This window comes from Salmo salar, chromosome ssa26 (assembly GCF_905237065.1).
Source record: "Salmo salar chromosome ssa26, Ssal_v3.1, whole genome shotgun sequence".
Lineage (NCBI taxonomy): Eukaryota > Metazoa > Chordata > Actinopteri > Salmoniformes > Salmonidae > Salmo > Salmo salar.
In genome coordinates, this window is record NC_059467.1 from 38,663,419 (window position 1) to 38,683,410 (window position 19,992).

Here is a 19,992-nt window from a genome sequence, read left to right on the forward strand (position 1 = left end):
CTTAGTTCACCATACCACTGAGTTACACTGCCATTCAAAAGTTTTAGAACACGGGCACCACGCATTCTGGTGCCCATTCCAAGGGTTTTTCTTTATTTTTTACTATTTTCTACATTGTAGAATAATAGTGAAGACATCAAACTATGAAATAACAGATATGGAATCATGTAGTAACCAAAAAAGTTTTAAACAAATCAAAATATATTGTTTATTTGAGATTCTTCAAATAGCCACCCTTTGCCTTGATGACAGCTTTGTACACTCTTGGCATTCTCTCAACCAGTGGTAGTCACCTGGAATGCATTTCAAATAACAGGTGTGCCTTTTTATAAAGTTAATATGTCAAATTTCTTTCCTTCTTAAAGCGTTTGAGCCAATCAGTTGTGGTGTGACAAGGTAGGGTGGTATACAGAAGATAGCCCTATTTGGTAAAAGACCAAGTCCATATTATGGAAATAACAATTCAAATAAGCAAAGAGAAACGACAGTCCATCATTACTTTAAGACATGAAGGTCAGTCAATACGGAACATTTCAAGAACTTTAACCTCTTGACGGTCGCCTAGGATAGGGGGCGCCACAGCGCATTTTGAAAAAAATGTGTGCCCATTTTAAACGGCCTACTACTCAAACTCAGAAGCTAGGCTATGCATATAATTAATACTTGTGGATAGAAAACACCCTAAAGTTTCTAAAACTGTTTGAATGGTGTCTGTGAGTATAACAGAACTCATATGGCAGTCAAAACCCCGAGACAGATCGAAACAGGAAGTGGAATTCTGAATTGCGGACTCAACTTCATCACGTTGCCTATTAATCACACCGTGAGCTATGGTTCATTGAGCACTTCCTATTGCTTCCACTAGATGTCCCCAGTCTTTACAAAGTGATTTGAGTCTCCTACTGTGAGAACTGACAGAATGACACGCTGTGGAACGTGGTCACACGGAGAGGGCCATCACCATTATGACGCCGGCGCCCCTAGCTACCCTCCCCTTTCGAAACGTTTTGAAACACAATGCAATCGTCCCCCTCAAATCTTATTGGAGCTCTGGTTGAAAAAGGCCCTAAAGATTTATGTTATACAACGTTTGACATGTTTGAACGAACCTAAATAAGAAAAAAATGCATTTTGTTGAAAGAGTAGCCCCGCGCACGTCGGAACTTTTGGTGCAGCCTTCAGAATGCGCTAACAACAACAAGCTAATGGAACATAAAGGATGAACTTTTTCGAACAAAAATACATTTGTTGTGGACCTGGGATTCCTGGAAGTGCCTAAGGATGAAGATAATCAAAGGTAAGGGATTATTGACACTAGTATACAAGACTAGATTTGATATGCGATTGTTCCAAGATGGCGCTGACCTGTATTGCTAGCCTATTGTTCTGAGTATCGCATCCCCTTTTATCGCAAAGTGTGATTACCCAGTAAAGTTATTTTTAAATCTGGCATTACAGGTGCTTTCAAGAGATATTCATCTATAAATCTTAGAATGACAATATTACATTTTAAAAATGTTTTCGAATAGTAATTTAGTAAATTGTAGCGCTGTTTCATCGGATGCATTTGAGGGAAAATAGTTAGTCAACGTTACGCACCGATGTAAAATGCTGTTTTTATATATAAATATGAACTTTATCGAACAAAAGAATGCATATATTGTGTAACATGATGTCCTAGGTGTGTCATCTGATGAAGATTGTCAAAGGTTAGTGCTGCATTTAGCTGTTTTTGGGTTATTTGTGATGCATGTGGTTGGTCGGAAAATGGCTATGTGGCTACTTTTACGATATACTCCTCTAACATAATCTAATGTTTTGCTTTTGCTGTAAAGCCTTTTTGAAATCGGACAACGTGGTTCGATTCAGGAGAGGTGTATCTATAAAACGAGATAATTAGATTTTTTTTGTTGAAAAAAAACAATTATTAAATTTTGTTATGCTAATGGCGATAGGATTTTTCGCATAGTTCACCATCCTGCTGAGATAGTTAGTTCACCATCCTACTGAGATAGTTAGTTCACCATCCTACTGAGATAGTTAGTTCACCATCCTACTGAGATAGTTAGTTCACCATCCTACTGAGATAGTTAGTTCACCATCCTACTGAGATAGTTAGTTCACCATCCTGCTGAGATAGTTAGTTCACCATCCTACTGAGATAGTTAGTTCACCATCCTGCTGAGATAGTTAGTTCACCATCCTACTGAGATAGTTAGTTCACCATCCTACTGAGATAGTTAGTTCACCATCCTGCTGAGATAGTTAGTTCACCATCCTACTGAGATAGTTAGTTCACCATCCTGCTGAGATAGTTAGTTCACCATCCTACTGAGATAGTTAGTTCACCATCCTACTGAGATAGTTAGTTCACCATCCTACTGAGATAGTTAGTTCACCATCCTACTGAGATAGTTAGTTCACCATCCTACTGAGATAGTTAGTTCACCATCCTACTGAGATAGTTAGTTCACCATCCTGCTGAGATAGTTAGTTCACCATCCTACTGAGATAGTTAGTTCACCATCCTACTGAGATAGTTAGTTCACCATCCTACTGAGTTAGTTAGTTCACCATCCTACTGAGATAGTTAGTTCACCATCCTACTGAGATAGTTAGTTCACCATCCTACTGAGATAGTTAGTTCACCATCCTACTGAGTTAGTTAGTTCACCATCCTACTGAGTTAGTTAGTTCACCATCCTACTGAGATAGTTAGTTCACCATCCTACTGAGATAGTTAGTTCACCATCCTACTGAGATAGTTAGTTCACCATCCTACTGAGATAGTTAGTTCACCATCCTACTGAGATAGTTAGTTCACCATCCTACTGAGATAGTTAGTTCACCATCCTGCTGAGATAGTTAGTTCACCATCCTACTGAGATAGTTAGTTCACCATCCTACTGAGATAGTTAGTTCACCATCCTGCTGAGTTAGTTAGTTCACCCTCCTACTGAGATAGTTAGTTCACCATCCTACTGAGATAGTTAGTTCACCATCCTGCTGAGATAGTTAGTTCACCATCCTACTGAGATAGTTAGTTCACCATCCTACTGAGTTAGTTAGTTCACCATCCTACTGAGATAGTTAGTTCACCATCCTACTGAGATAGTTAGTTCACCCTCCTACTGAGTTAGTTAGTTCACCCTCCTACTGAGATAGTTAGTTCACCATCCTACTGAGTTAGTTAGTTCACCCTCCTACTGAGAGAGATAGTTCACCATTTAATGAGTGTTATTTTCTCATCTCCCACACCTGCTAGACTACCAGTGACTCTTCTCATGTTTAAACTATCTCTGAATAGTAACTGGTAAGATACTGTCAAGGACCATGGCTTGCTGAAAAGAAAAGGCCTGTGCACGTCGTGATTGCATTCAATTTATTCCATGGGTAACTCTGTGTTGTTGTTTGTGTCACACTGCTTTGCTTTATCTTGGCCAGGTCGCAGTTGTAAATGAGAACTTGTTCTCAACTGGCCTACCTAGTTAAAAAAGGTGAAATTTATTTTTTTTTTAAATCCTTTAAAGATGGAATCCTTAATGGTGAAACTGCCACGTTTGTTTGCGATATTACAACAACAAAGAAGTGACTGCAAACAATGAACACTGCTACACCAGAGGAGAGGAGAGGAGAGGAGAGGAGAGGAGAGGAGAGGAGAGGAGAGGAGAGGAGAGGAGAGGAGAGGAGAGGAGAGGAGAGGGATCTGGACCAGAACATTACAGGATAAAATGTCTCTGAAGCCTGACAATGATATACATCTACTTGAATTAACTAACAGAACCCATTGATTAGGAGATGACCCCAGAACTGGGCACTCATGTCCTGTCACATTGTCATGATCTGCTTGGTAGACATTACTTCACACAATATCACTCCATACACACACACTACATTCCCCAGGTGCAGGGTGCAGTGTGAGGGATAATAGTGGGCAGATGGTACATGGTGCTAATTAGCAGCACTGTTAACCATGCCCTTCTATCTATCAGTGTTACCACCTGATACAGACATGGCATAGAGTGGAGGAGACTAGAAACCGCACTAGTGGACCCTACTGACCATCACTTACCATCCACTGACCATCCACTGACCATTACAAAAGGCCAGCATGTGACCGACCGGGTATCGACCCAGGGTTGTCTGTGTGCCTCAAGACAGTGTTTAGCCCACTGAGCTAAAGTCTAGGCATTACAGGTGGTAGATGAGGAAGATTTGAATGACCCCCATGCTAATACAAACAGTACTCTCTCTCAAGACACTATCAGCAGGTTTATAGATACCTTGTGTAGTAATCACGTTTCCTCAATTCAATGCAGTTCTGAATAGAAATCACACTGTCAACCACTGACTACATCAAGCAGTATGCACAGTCATGACAATAGAGAGACTGGAAGGGTTTTTCTTCACCACTGGCTTGAAGAATTGACAGAGGAAGTTCAGATTTTCATATTCCACAGAGACAAACACGCCTATCAATACACACGTTCACAACACAGACAAATCAGATGGTTGAAGACCCGTACAAATACAGTCAAGTGGCATGCAATTGCCTAAAGGGCCTACAGACACAGCGTCGATTTCACACGTATCTGTGTCTCAAATGTAGGTTTGGACCGTATACGACGCTCCGTCGGTCTGTTTGAAGTGTATAGCCTTTAAGCCCTAGAACTGGGAGAACAAGAGATGGAATTAAAGATGTCCCAAACTTCAGCTCTCAAACATTATGAGGAAAATGAACTCAACAGGGAAGTTGAGACTGAGACACACACACACACACACACACACACACACACACACACACACACACACACACACACACACACACACACACACAGTCCTCCGTTTCCCTGACATCTCTGTCCACACCATAATTAACTTTGACACACTAAATCAGTGCAATGAGGTAAAGCGGGACCCCAGCCACCCAAGCCATGGCCTGTTCTCCGCACTTCAATCACTAAGACACGGGCAGTACAGGAGCATCATGGCAACAACTGTAAGACTGGCCAAGAGCTTCTACCACCAGACCATCAGGCTGCTGAATAGACACCACTAGTCAGCTGTTTCTACCCCCAGACCATCAGGCTGCTGAATAGACACCACTAGTCAGCTGTTTCTACCCCCAGACCATCAGGCTGCTAAATAGACACCACTAGTCAGCTGTTTCTACCACCAGACCATCAGGCTGCTGAATAGACACCACTAGTCAGCTGTTTCTACCACCAGACCATCAGGCTGCTGAATAGACACCACTAGTCAGCTGTTTCTACCCCCAGACCATCAGGCTGCTGAATAGACACCACTAGTCAGCTGTTTCTACCCCGAGACCATCAGGCTGCTGAATAGACACCACTAGTCAGCTGTTTCTACCTCCAGACCATCAGGCTGCTGAATAGACACCACTAGTCAGCTGTTTCTACCTCCAGACCATCAGGCTGCTGAATAGACACCACTAGTCAGCTGTTTCTACCTCCAGACCATCAGGCTGCTGAATAGACACCACTAGTCAGCTGTTTCTACCTCCAGACCATCAGGCTGCTGAATAGACACCACTAGTCAGCTGTTTCTACCACCAGACCATCAGGCTGCTGAATAGACACCACTAGTCAGCTGTTTCTACCTCCAGACCATCAGGCTGCTGAATAGACACCACTAGTCAGCTGTTTCTACCACCAGACCATCAGGCTGCTGAATAGACACCACTAGTCAGCTGTTTCTACCTCCATACCATCAGGCTGCTGAATAGACACCACTAGTCAGCTGTTTCTACCACCAGACCATCAGGCTGCTGAATAGACACCACTAGTCAGCTGTTTCTACCTCCAGACCATCAGGCTGCTGAATAGACACCACTAGTCAGCTGTTTCTACCCCCAGACCATCAGGCTGCTGAATAGACACCACTAGTCAGCTGTTTCTACCACCAGACCATCAGGCTGCTGAATAGACACCACTAGTCAGCTGTTTCTACCACCAGACCATCAGGCTGCTGAATAGACACCACTAGTCGGCTGTTTCTACCTCCAGACCATCAGGCTGCTGAATAGACACCACTAGTCAGCTGTTTCTACCTCCAGACCATCCGACTGATGAATAGACACCTCTAGTCAACTGTTTCTACCTCCAGACCATAAGACTGCTGAATAGACACCACTAGTCGGTCTGGTGGTAGAAACAGCTATCAGACTGCTGAATAGACACCACTAGTCAACTGTTTCTACCACCAGACCATCAGACTGCTGAATAGACACCACTAGTCAACTGTTTCTACCACCAGACCATCAGGCTGCTGAATAGACACCACTAGTCAGCTGTTTCTACCTCCAGACCATCAGACTGCTGAATAGACACCACTAGTCAGCTGTTTCTACCCCTAGACCATCAGGCTGCTGAATAGACACCACTAGTCAGCTGTTTCTACCCCCAGACCATCAGGCTGCTGAATAGACACCACTAGTCAGCTGTTTCTACCTCCAGACCATCAGGCTGCTGAATAGACACCACTAGTCAGTCTGTTGCTAGCACCAGCCATCAGGCTGCTGAATAGACACCACTAGTCAGCTGTTTCTACCTCCAGACCATCAGGCTGCTGAATAGACACCACTAGTCAGCTGTTTCTACCTCCAGACCATCAGGCTGCTGAATAGACACCACTAGTCAGCTGTTTCTACCTCCAGACCATCAGGCTGATGAATAGACACCACTAGTCAACTGTTTCTACCTCCAGACCATCAGGCTGCTGAATAGACACCACTAGTCGGTCTGGTGGTAGAAACAGCTATCAGACTGCTGAATAGACACCACTAGTCAACTGTTTCTACCACCAGACCATCAGACTGCTGAATAGACACCACTAGTCAACTGTTTCTACCACCAGACCATCAGGCTGCTGAATAGACACCACTAGTCAGCTGTTTCTACCCCCAGACCATCAGGCTGCTGAATAGACACCACTAGTCAGCTGTTTCTACCACCAGACCATCAGGCTGCTGAATAGACACCACTAGTCAGCTGTTTCTACCTCGAGACCATCAGGCTGCTGAATAGACACCACTAGTCAGCTGTTTCTACCTCCAGACCATCAGGCTGCTGAATAGACACCACTAGTCAGCTGTTTCTACCTCCAGACCATCAGGCTGCTGAATAGACACCACTAGTCAGCTGTTTCTACCTCCAGACCATCAGACTGCTGAATAGACACCACTAGTCGGTCTGGTGGTAGAAACAGCTATCAGACTGATGAATAGACACCACTAGTCAGCTGTTTCTACCACCAGACCATCAGGCTGCTGAATAGACACCACTAGTCAGCTGTTTCTACCACCAGACCATCAGGCTGCTGATTAGACACCACTCGTCAGCTGTTTCTACCTCCAGACCATCAGGCTGCTGAATAGACACCACTAGTCAGCTGTTTCTACCCCCAGACCATCAGGCTGCTAAATAGACACCACTAGTCAGCTGTTTCTACCCCCAGACCATCAGGCTGCTGAATAGACACCACTAGTCAGCTGTTTCTACCACCAGACCATCAGGCTGCTGAATAGACACCACTAGTCGGTCTGGTGGTAGAAACAGCTATCAGACTGCTGAATAGACACCACTAGTCAGCTGTTTCTACCCCCAGACCATCAGGCTGCTGAATAGACACCACTAGTCAGCTGTTTCTACCTCCAGACCATCGGACTGCTGAATAGACACCACTAGTCAACTGTTTCTACCTCCATACCATCAGACTGCTGAATAGACACCACTAGTCGGTCTGGTGGTAGAAACAGCTATCAGACTGCTGAATAGACACCACTAGTCGGTCTGGTGGTAGAAACAGCTATCAGACTGCTGAATAGACACCACTAGTCGGTCTGGTGGTAGAAACAGCTATCAGACTGCTGAATAGACACCACTAGTCAGATACCTGCTCCCCCTGTCCCCCTCAGCATTGGACACAAGAGTCAAAGTAAGCAGCCCACCGCCCCAGGCGTAAGACTGAAGGTTTGTAGCCTGGTGAGCTGCACTGCAATCTATCATTGGAGAATTTTAACAGTCATTTTATTGATAGAGAGAGGACACAGATTGGGATGTCAATAAGCAATGAGACAGCCAGTCTTTGTCCTTGCTCAGCACCATTGATTCTTCTAACCAATGAAAATGTGATGTAAAAGCAATTACATGACACAGTGTGAGGAGAGCCTATCATAGAGTGGAGGTCTGTGAGGTTAACTTCAGTCAAAGCCATGTTGTCAGCACCCGTGTGCAAAGGGCAGGTCTGCAGTAGAAGGACCTCATAGTGCTGACGTTGGGAGAAAGTGACTCTGCTCTGGAGGAAACACAGGTGGTGTAGGAATATACAGCTTATTTAGCTCTGCATAGGCTAGAGTATCACTTATCCACTGTGTGTTGGGCGGGGGAGGCTGTGTGTGTGTGTGTGTGTGTGTGTGTGTGTGTGTGTGTGTGTGTGTGTGTGTGTGTGTGTGTGTTTTGACAGTACCCCCCCCCCATCTCAGTCTCAGTATCTATGCCGGGCGGCTAGGGTCAGTCTGTCCTATCTGATGTAATTCTCCTGTCTTGTACTGTGTGATCTTAGGTATGCTCCCATCTCTCCTTCTCTCCTCTCCTCGAGGACCTGGCCTGATGACCCCTGGTTGTACCTGTCTCTAGTCATGCTGCTGACCCAGTTTTGGCTGTTCTACCTGCGACCATGGAACCCTGACCTGTTCACCAGACCACCTCCCCCTGCACACACTGCTCCAGTTTACTCAAGGGCCTCATACAACACTACACTACTTCACTGACTGTTTTCAGAGGGTGCGGGAGAGAGTTGGTTACTGTAAGCTGAAGATGTGGTTCCCATAGCGACACCATGCACTGTAGTGGTTCTTTGGATTAAAGAGAGGCGAGCCACAACAAGTAAGAGCTGGCCTAGATCTGTCTAAACTAGCCAACACTTCCCCTTTAACTAACAGCCATAGTATCTACTTTAGCCTGCCATACACAGTCTTGCGTGCCAGACATGGCTCCGTGAGATTAGCCGTACGCATGCCAACATGACATACAGTACAAGCTGAATCCTGGTTCAGAGAGATAAACCTAAGCAATAATACATGAGATGATGTGCGATATGGAGATTTAACACAGCCACTCTCACCAACAAACACCACAGTCATGCTTAAGTCCCCATAACACACACCCTCTTTTAATGAAAAAAGTTTACCCTGAAAGCAAGAATTCTGACCCTAAATGAATGTGGGTCTATATCACTGAGAGTTCTAGTGAAGAGGTACCCCAAAGTCTGCCTGCACGTATGACTGCCTTCATCTCTATCCATCCATGGTCATTCTAACAGCCCATTCATGCCTAGAGGTGTTTTATGAATGGCAGAGTAAACAGAGAGGGGGAGGAAATGGGGTTCTGACTAGATGGGATACAGCTTTTGTCAGATTTGACTTTTCGTAGCAAGTTAAAATAACTTACGCAGCAGGTTATGAGAATTAGGATAAGGTTAGGAAAAGGGTTAGGGTTAGCTAAAATGCAAAAAAAATAAAACTTTTGACGTTAATTTGACAAAAGCTGTATCCCTTCTAGCCTTGATCAGGAAGTGGGAAAGAGATGGAATGGAACAGCAGATAATGGAAGGAGGGCCACTAGACTAGAACACTACACCACATAACAATGGATTCTACAAAGTACAATGAAATTGCTCCAAGAGACTGATCTATGGTCAGCGTTATGTATTTCCCCCAGTGGTTATAAAGAGGATTTGAGAAGTATAAATCTGAACCTAGATCAAATCTGGGGTAACTTCTATGCAGAGAGGTATAGTAAAGTGGTGGGCTGTGTGTTGAGTCTACTACACGCAAGCTTCCATATGTATGAGGAGTGCAGTCATGAGAAATACATTGACTATGCATCGGAGAGTTAGTGGCTATGCTTCTTCTTTCTGAAAAGGCTGCTTCTTTACCAGATTGAAGAGCAATAATCCTGACAAACTTTCCCCAATTCTCCTGGTTGCTGGAGACAAGGATTGTGCCACTACTGAAAGCTGACCCAGATGCACTGTAGGCTTGTACAAGCACACAGCACAGGCACATTACACACATGTCCACGGAGTGCAAAACATCAGGAACACAATTCTAATATTGAGTTGCACCTCCCCTTTTGCTCTCAGAACAGCCTCAGTTAGTCGCGGCATGGACTCTACAAGGTGTTGAAAGCGTTCCATTGGGATGCTGGTCCATGTTGACTCCAATGCTTCCCACAGCTGTGTCAAGTTGGCTGGATGTCCTTTGGGTGGAGGACCATTCTTGATACACATGAGAAACTGTTGAGCATGAAAAACCTTGCAGAATTGCAGTTCTTGACACAAACTGGGGCGCCTGGCACCTACTACCATACCCTGTTCAAATGCACTTAAATCTTTTGTTTTGCCCATTCACCCTCTGAATGGCACACACACAATCCATGTCTCATGGCTTAACAATCCTTCTTTAACCTGTCTCCTCCCCTTCATCTACACTGATTGAAGTGGATTTAACAGGGGACATCAATAAGGGATCATAACTGACCAGGGGAAAGCTATGTCATGGAATGAGCAGTTGTTCCTAATTTTTTGTACACTCAGTGTATATTATACATTAGAAGAGATGTACAGGGGAGATCTGGTAACCTAACTTCTACACTCAATGTGGACGGCTCTATTAACCTCCTTATATGTGACCAGGTAATCAATACCATCCACGAACAACCACCTCTAATCTCAGCATTACTCATAAGGCACTGCAATGAAACACTGCAGAGGAACAAAAGAAATGTGTGACCATAGAGTGCATCTATACAACCCGGTGTAACGGTATAGATATCCATCATAGCAGGGGCGAAAATCTGATATCAACTTTGGAGGGGACAATTACATTACATTTTCTCAAGAGCAATTCCTGAGGGGGACACCAAAAGTAGTGCTGTAACACATAGCCTACGTTTAATATGGTAAATGTATATTGAGGAACCAAAGAAATAAGGTGTTTGCCGTACTCCTAACTACCGGTACCCAAAACTACACAACTAATCACAACAGCAATACCATTGCCTTTAACAAATCTTAGTTCAGTCACCAGTTTAAGTTGAGAGTGGGGGTATCCATGCCATTTTCCAATTATGTTCCTATTTTACAAGTAAAAAAAATTGAGAACCTTTCATAATGTTGCCAAACAAAGACTCAACAAACTTACCTGAGACTCCCTGTCTCTGCCAGTCTGTCCCTGCATATCTGTCCCCAACTCTGCTGTCTGTGTGCCATCTGTTGCCTGCTCTGCCTAATGACATCATTGTGAAACATTTCCATTAGAATTTCATTTCTTTCTTATGAACATTTTATCAACTAGTCTTTGAGATATTAGGCTACTAGGGTTCTTACTTTGCGTTTTGGTGTACTGAAAAATACTCTGATGTCCATCTTTTTTCTGCCATTTTTCTGCCATTTTTCTACCTGGTTGGCTACACACACACACATTATGTAGGTTATTTACAGTAGGAGATGGGCTTCTATCATCTTATCTTCTATCATTCTATATGGGCTTCGATCTAAAAGGTAGCTAGCAAATGTGAAATGGATTGCAGTGACAAGAGTTGACAGCTGTATGAGTTCACCATTTACACAACATATGCTGCAACCTTTTGTAATTTTATTCGTTTGTTTCATATTGGCTGGCTTCCAACAATAGCTGAATTTGCAAAGCTAGCGAGCACCAATTCAGTGGTGTTTGCTATAATCTTTGCTACCCGGGTTAAATAAAGGTGAAATAAAATATATAAATAAAAGTTCCCTTGCGACAATTTAGCTTTTGCAACGAGACCATTAAATATATTTAAAACAATGGTAGAAGAGAGTGTAGTTCTGTTCAGTTTATCGCTAACCTTATCACAGGGACTTTGAAGCACTAACTTACATGCATGCTGATCTTGGAATAAATTGACGATAGCAAAGATTCCATCTTTGACGACGCCACATAAATGGAATAGGTACTAGCTAGCTTAATAGTTAATATTTGCGCGCTAGCTCTGCATATTCAGCTAGTGTGTGTGCGCGATTGACTGGATTAACCTCACATCAGTTACAGCGCAAGCTAAGGAACTGGCAGTGGATCAAACCATTGTGAGGCAAAGGGTGGGGGGGGTCGCAATCTTTTGAAACTTAAAAACGAGCTATTAAGTGTCTATAATCAGCACAATTGCTTTCATTGCGTATTATTAATATGATTTAAATTACATAGTTATGTTTCAGTGATATATTGGGGGGGACAAATCATATTTTTCCCAGGATGGGGGGGTCGTGTACCCCCCGGGATTTCCGCCCCTGCATCATAGGAATGGACAGGAGCAGCAGTTGAGTGAGATCGCACACTGGGCACAGACCTCAATTCAACGCCTATTCCATGTTGATTCAACCAGTGTGTAACCAGTGGGAGGTCAGTTAATGTATGGACAAATATCCTAAAAACACAACAGCTACAGTCTATATTGTATGATCTAGAGTCCTATAGGCCATTAACCACAATAGCCTACATGCACTGAGAGAGAGAGAGAAAGTCCTTATCAGATCAAATCGTTGCATGATCATGATGAACAATAGACTAAGGTCATCAGTAAATAGAGGAAATAGCACAAACACCTCAGAGACAGTCTTCAGATTGAGAGGAAGAAGCAGTTGGTGAGTTACATCATAAACAAGCAGGAAACAAAGAAGCCAGCTGCATTCTCGCGCAGTGTTGCAGCCTGCCGCGAGCTCAGCACAAAGCACATTCCCTATAGGCTCTGTCCATTCTCTCTCTCTTCCTCTCAGCTTTAGTAATGATGCACGCAAGTACTTAATGATACCGAAACGTTGTGCAATAGAAAATGATGAGCATTGGGACATCTCTTTCAGAGGAATTGAACAGCATGTGGTCGGTATAGCGCACGTTACGTTTTCAAAGGGCATGGTGGAGCTTTGATGGTTAACTTTTTCTGGGGATGAAAGAGTGTATTCATGATCTTGTCTCATGCATGTGTAGATGTGGCACTACTATTAAAACCCATATGCTATTCCAACACGTTATCCTGAATTTTGTAGCCTACACTTTCCATAACATTTATCGAATATTGCGTCCATCCATAACAATAGCGGGCCAATCCACAGCAGTGGATTATGCAATAAATCAATAACTGTGCGCTGCCTGAAATATTAATGAATAATATTGAATATTTATCGGAACAGGAGAGGGGAAAGGTTGGAGTGACAATAGGCCTATTGCAGCATTTAGCAGAAATGCTATGCATGATGCATCCTCTGTTATAGCCTACAATGTCCTGCGATGGACAAAACAATGGTCAAATTCGTGTGCTTCCTTACCCTCTGTGGCCTGCGCACACTGCAACAGAAGTAAGACCATTCCTATGTATAACAGGCAGTTTGCAGACATCCCTTCTGCTCCATCTCTTCTCCTGGTTCTCCGAAACCACCCCGCTTCTCGCACTCCTATCCATCCCGGTGAGCGCCCGTCTCCAGCCGCCGCGCCGCAGGTATGCAGTTTGGGGAAATCTCTCCGCGCACTCCTCAAACGGGGAGCCATTTGCGTTTCCAGTGAATGCATGGTTGAAGTGTCGGTCGTGAACAAGACATCTGATCAATCAATCCGTGTCTGGACAGTTAGCGAAGCGGTCCAAGGGTCTCGCCTGCTGTCCGCGGCTCGGAGGAAGAGGCATTGAGCTTTAGGGATGCGTCTCGGGGAGCGCTGCCTTCCGTCCACCCATCACTATGCGGCGCAGCGCGGCACTATGAGAGATGCGCGGTAGAGTACAAACGTCTAACATTTAGCTCAGAGCAAAAACCATTGCCCTTAAATCGATAAGTTCAGGCCAGCTTCTAGGGCCAGTTGTGACAATGTATTGTTGGGGTGTGAAATCATTTTCTGCACGGTTTTAGTGACTCCTCCAAGTCAAGCGTGTGAGAGAAAGCGCGTGCATTAGTAATGAGGGAGTTACGACCTCTGGTGGTTGTGGCAGCAGGTTGCTGTTGTCAGATTGGAGGTGATGACGGGCAAACTGGAGGCAGAGTTCAGTTGCGTTCTTCTCTCAGAGGTCAGACTGAGAGTGCTGATGTGTAGATGCTGTGTGATGGTCCAAGGATAATGCCCGCTTCTGTGTTCTCTCCAGATTCTGAGTAGGAAACACAGACACCTGTCAGAGATTAGAGAGATGGTATGGACTCACACGATGAGAGGGGATAAGAGATACAGTACAAGTCCTGGGTCATAATGTGCTGAAATTGGTATTTCAAAATGTGGGATGTTACTGGGAATATTCATGTGTGAAGCTGAGAATTCCCATTCTGATTTTAAACTGAACATAGCAATAGCATTTACCTTTACTATCTTAATCCACAAGGTGGCCTTCAAGGACAACAGACAACGGCAACTTAAAAGAAAAAAAAATACTTAAAAAGGTGACCTCTTTATAATATAAGCCATTTAGCTGGCCGCTTTTATCCAAAGCAACGTAGTCATGTGTGCATACATTTTACGTATAGGGGCCCAGGGAATGGAACCCACTAGCCTGGCAGTGCCAGCACCATGCTCGACCAACTGAGCCATACAGATTAGACATGGAGAAGGATGAATGAGAGGTGAAAAACAGAAGAACCACCGGGAATGAAGAAAAGCGGCCAGAACAGTGTCCGCTGGAGATGCACTGCTAAGGCTGTTTGTTCCACGAGGAGCTGAAAGGAATTAGTCAAGGAAGTCAGAGAATACCTTTCATCAACCCCATTAAAGATGAGTAAGACAAGAGAGAAAGAAATCACACCGAGACAAAGTGGATTTGCAGCAATAGATGATTTTTTTATTCAAAGTGAATCTTGACAATAATACACCATAAAGTCTTATTTTGACACTCACCAATAGAGTCACCTGGAAAACCCGCTTAACGTGACTAAGTAGCAAAGGCTTGGTCACACCTAAATCACTGAGAACTAGAGGAAACACTATCAAACTGTTAAGAGACATCACATCCAGATAATTCGTTTTTCCCAGTTCTCGTACTGTAAATATTGCACAGTGCAATTGCTACATGGCAAACTAGTGTGGCATAAAACCAACAAAACAAAAACAAAGCCACAAAAAAATCTACAAGTATTAAAAACAGTAACAGTTGAGATTATAACAAGTGTATTATTTAGATGAGTGATCTAAACAGATGATTCTATAAGTTGCAGCATGAATTTAACTTTGAACGGACACAGTCCACCAGAACGCCCAAACAGGGGAATACAAGTTGAGAAGTGATCAAAACCAAATAGTAAGTATTGAAGTTTAACACGGTATCACATTGAATTAATACATAGACCCTGAATCAACATCTTCACACCAGATTAGAGGATTCTTCAAAATCAGAAATTAATCATACTGCTAATTTTACAAACTGCTGTCTTCTGTTGTTACGTTTCATCTCAAAAATGTTGTACGAGTTCTCTGAAAACTGTTCATTCATGTGTCCAGTCGTTGTCATACGGAGTTATAACTGGAGAAATAAAACAGTCCATGATCTCTCATACTTTGTATCCATCTTTGTTTTTAAGTGTGGGAGAGTTTGTGCAGGCGCATTGCTGGTGAATACCATTACACAGGAATAAAGTTACATTTAACATGCTTATATCACTGGAGAACACATATCAAGCACTGTAGGTCTGCCAAGTTCATGCCTTGTTGTAATTTCAGCTTTTTATCTAAATAAAAGATAAGTGTCATAAAAGCATGAAACTGAAAACATTGTTGATAAAACACCTGTCCGGCAATATTTTGGTGTTGAAATGTGTAATACCTTATGCTTCAAGAGTAATGAATTTCAAGTGATGCCACAATAATCTCCACAGAGCTCTTGAACACAACGCAAACTAAATATCTATTCCAGAGCAATTCTCTATTAACAGACTCTGTTAAATCAAGCCCTTTGCGAACAGCAACAGTTTGTGGTTAAAGTCTAGAAGTCCTCTGGACTGAGTTCAGAGTTCTCCTTAATTACTCAGTTCTACAATGAGTAGTGTGTTATCCACTGGTCCTGACTGTCATGGTTACAAGGTGTTAGGTTTACTGACAAAGGGAAAGATGACAGACTTGGAGCCAGTAGTATTTCCCCACAGATTAGTGCAGCTGACCTGGTGGTGTATATGCACAGTATCGGAGTTGGCAGGGGGAGATGTAAGAACACTTGGTGGTACTACGACCATAACAAAGTATTGCATTTGCTGTTCAACAAGAGTGACTATCGAGAGGACTGTTAAATCGGCACGTCACTCAAAGAGCCTCTCGGTGTGTGTGTGTGTGTGTGTGTGAGAGAGAGAGACGTTGGTGGCCTATATCTATTAAACACATGTCCTCTACACTACTGTCATGACAACGCTTATCAAACAAGTATTTTTTGTAATCCCTGTTATGACAGGTTGAATGACAGTCCGGTTGTGAAACGTTCCATTTTCTGTAGGTGATTTTTGGTCAAGTGGCCATTACTAACTCAGTACTCACTCAGTACTCACTCAGTACTCACTCAGTACTCACTTCATTCTGCAAGATGGATTTTAGTTAGATCCTCAACCCCTCCTCCCCCTACAACACAGAGCAGGTAGAGGAGAGGGGTACTGTTACCGTATAAGGGACTAACATCGTCCCTGTCCCTATTTCGCTGACCCTCTGATTCTCAAGGCACAAACACAGTGCTGCTCACACTGTGTGAACATCAGTAAAGAACATATGCCCAGAGATTTCCATTGATAAACACCACTCTGTTATGAGACACTTCTAAAGGGTAGAGCCATAAAATGGAGAAATCTCCTAAACAAACAGAAGGCAGATTATTCCAATATGTAACCAATGTAGAAGGGAACCACTCATGTCACGGAGAGTGACAATACTGAACAGATAAAAGGTTTGAGTAAAATCCATATTTTAAAAGGAAATAATCATTTAAAGTTCTAAAATATTGAATGGGAACAAACACCTTGGGCTAAATTCATGTCAGACATATTCTGTGTTTAATTCCCCGCGGGGCCATGAGGAGTCAACAGGCCAAGCCCTTACTACCAGACTACTGACAGGTTGTTAGTGGTGTGTGACTTGGGGATAACATGTTACATACTGTAAGCATTCCATTGAGTGTCCTGCTACCTCACAGTGCTCCTGCCATACATAACATACATTATTATAACTGTATACTGAAATTACTACCATAATGAAGAAAGTTAAATCAATCTTGCAAGCTATAGCTTTACACGTTTACAAAACGCCAATATGAAAACATACAAAAATGAAATGACATTGATACATCCATTTATATGCAGTGACGAGCCCAAAACGGTTAATAAGGATAAAATACTGATGCAAAAACACACAGACCCCCAAAAACAGAACGAATGCAACTAACGTCCATCATCAGCAATACAGTAGTTACAATGACGCTTCAAACATGAACGCAAAAAAACCCCCAGAAAATCAAAACCACTTCTATTTCAGATAATTAGGGACCTATACAAAAATAGGAACGCTAGTTTTGAACTAAGAGAAATCACCTAATTTCACAGCTGTGGATCATATAGCAGCTTATCTATGATACATTCAAGAAAAATGATACGGCTTATTAAAATCCCCGGAAAAAGCTAAACATAACCTCAGCCATGTATTCTAAATGTTTTTAATCTTTTTTGAGATGTAAGCCCAGCTCTACGACTACAGTATACTAGAGAGAGGTCTATTGTGTAAAAACAGAATATATCTAGCTACCTTGCTCAGGAAATGAATTACAGTCTTTGGTGCTGCACAAGCAACTTCATTTGAAAAGACGAAAAACTCAACGCACATAACTAGCAAAAACAAACGGAAAAATGCACACAGCATATATATATATATATTCTCCCTGACGGAATGTATAAAATAAGCAGTCGACACCAATAAACCTTAAACAAATGGTATAATGTAAAGGGAAAAAAGTTAACTTTGTCACATGCATAAATGAGAGAATTGCACGCGACAAACTCACACCTTAAGCGTCTGCACTAAGTAGACTAGCTCATATATATATGTGTGTGTGCGTGTGTATGTATGTATATATCAAATACTGCATGGTCTGCTCAGGCTTAGAAGAATCCATACCGTTAATGAATTAGCATTTTTGTCCTCAGCAAGTCAAAGCCGTGCCCACCACACTTGTAACACAGCTAGAAAAAAGAAAAACCCACGCAAACACATTTTTTTAAATACAAAGACAAAAAAATTAAAATCAACACCTATTTAGAGATTGTATTGCAGTTTCATCGAACAGTACAAATACTGTTAGTAGTAAGAGTTTCACTAAATACAAATTGATTATGAAATATTAAGCAAGTATTCAATGCTTGCTCTTTGTACACTAGTTCATTCGGGGGGGGGGACGACAAAAAAGGAACATTGAAAAACGGACCAGCGAGCATTTGCTACAGCAAAGCATGCCGTCCTTCTTTAAGGAACAAAAGAGTAACTCACTACACACTGAAATATACACTGAATCCAAACTATAAGCATCGCTATCCGCGATACATCACGTCCATGCAGGCTGTGCATGGATATATATCCACACACACACAGGATGCATGGACTGGTAGGACCTTCAAGTGCTGCAGTCCAGTACATTAAAATATTCATGGATATATTTATATATAAGTAGTAACATTAACCACCTCAAATATATAAGGCACTATGGCTGGGGACAAGTATACGATGCAGCGAGTCTCGGGACGCCAACAACAAGAGCGACGTCTAACGTATCAACTTCCTGTTTACATTTGGATCTGCTCATGCAAGATCACATGCAGCGTGAGGAGCAACAACCCTACTTTAAATCGGTTAAGTGACTCCACGTTTTTAAAACACCAAAGACACTGAGAAAAGGTACAAATACTTCAAACGCGGTACGACACACACCGTGGACAACATGTGCATCTGTCGGCCTATCGAGCTAGAGACTGAATGGCTTTACAAATGTGGATGTGTCTTGTACACGTTCAGAAGGCAATATAGAAAAATAGCTGGGATAAGGGGGTGCCACGTCTGACCTAGCAACGCCACCCGATTAGTCACCTGTTTTTTGAGGAGTATTGGTAGAAGAGCTAATGTGAAGGTATATTAAATGTGCAAAACACATTGAGAGTGAGTTACTTATCTACTTACATTCATTCATTCCATCTGTCCTTCCTTCCTTGCCTCCCTCCCCTCATCCTCCACCCAAACTTTTTGATTTTATTTTTTATAGCTCATAGTTCAATTGCACCCAAGTCTACATGATTCATAAAAATAGCTTGTTTCTCTGTGGTTGTGCCATGGCTCTGGACATGAAAACCATGTTGTGGTTGTTTGTTGTGTATTCTGAGAAGGCCCCTCCTGCTGCTCTCTTGGCCCCCGGGGGGCGCGAGGTGCATCTGGGGGGGCGGACGGCTCCAGGACCCTGTCAGATGTAGGGGTACTGGTTGAGTTTGGTGGGGCTGAGGGGGAAGGTGGCGTAGGCGGGCGAGGCCATGTAGGGGTGCGGGGGGAAGAGGGCCTTGAACTGGCCCTGGGGGTGAAGGGTGGGCGAGGGCAGCAGCCGGGGGTTGATGCCCACAGTGACCTGGTGGACAATACCGCCTGGGTGAGAGATGCTGTAGGCGGGCTGCAGGACGGGCCGCGAGGCCCCAGGGGAGGCCAGGATGTGGGCCACAGGGGCTGCTGTGACCAGGGGCCCAGGGGGGGGGTAGGACAGAAGGGTATGCTGGCGGGGACCTGTAGTGTGGTTGGGGCTGCCGTGGGGTAGGGTAAAGGAGTGCCCATGCATAGTGGGGGGGATGTAGGCCTGCGGGCGCCGGTGGGCATAGTTTCCATTCCATTCCTGGTGGCAGGAGCCGTAATGCTGGAGCTGGAAATGGAGAGAAAAGGGGTGGTTAGATATCATACACATATTA

The 19,992-nt window shown here is 43.4% G+C and overlaps 1 protein-coding gene across 6 annotated transcripts in view; it reads right to left on the reverse strand.

Annotated features, from left to right (window-relative positions):
• Positions 1 to 14,847: 14,847 nt before the first annotated feature.
• Positions 14,848 to 19,992, reverse strand: part of LOC106587826 (homeodomain-interacting protein kinase 3) — a 91,055-nt gene continuing 85,910 nt past the window's right edge. For all 6 annotated transcript variants that reach the window (XM_045708069.1, XM_045708072.1, XM_045708071.1 and 3 more), the window contains one exon: positions 14,848 to 19,946. In XM_045708069.1, the coding sequence (XP_045564025.1) occupies positions 19,503 to 19,946 (444 nt within the window). In that variant the 3' untranslated portion in view covers positions 14,848 to 19,502. The remainder of the gene's footprint in view (positions 19,947 to 19,992) is intronic.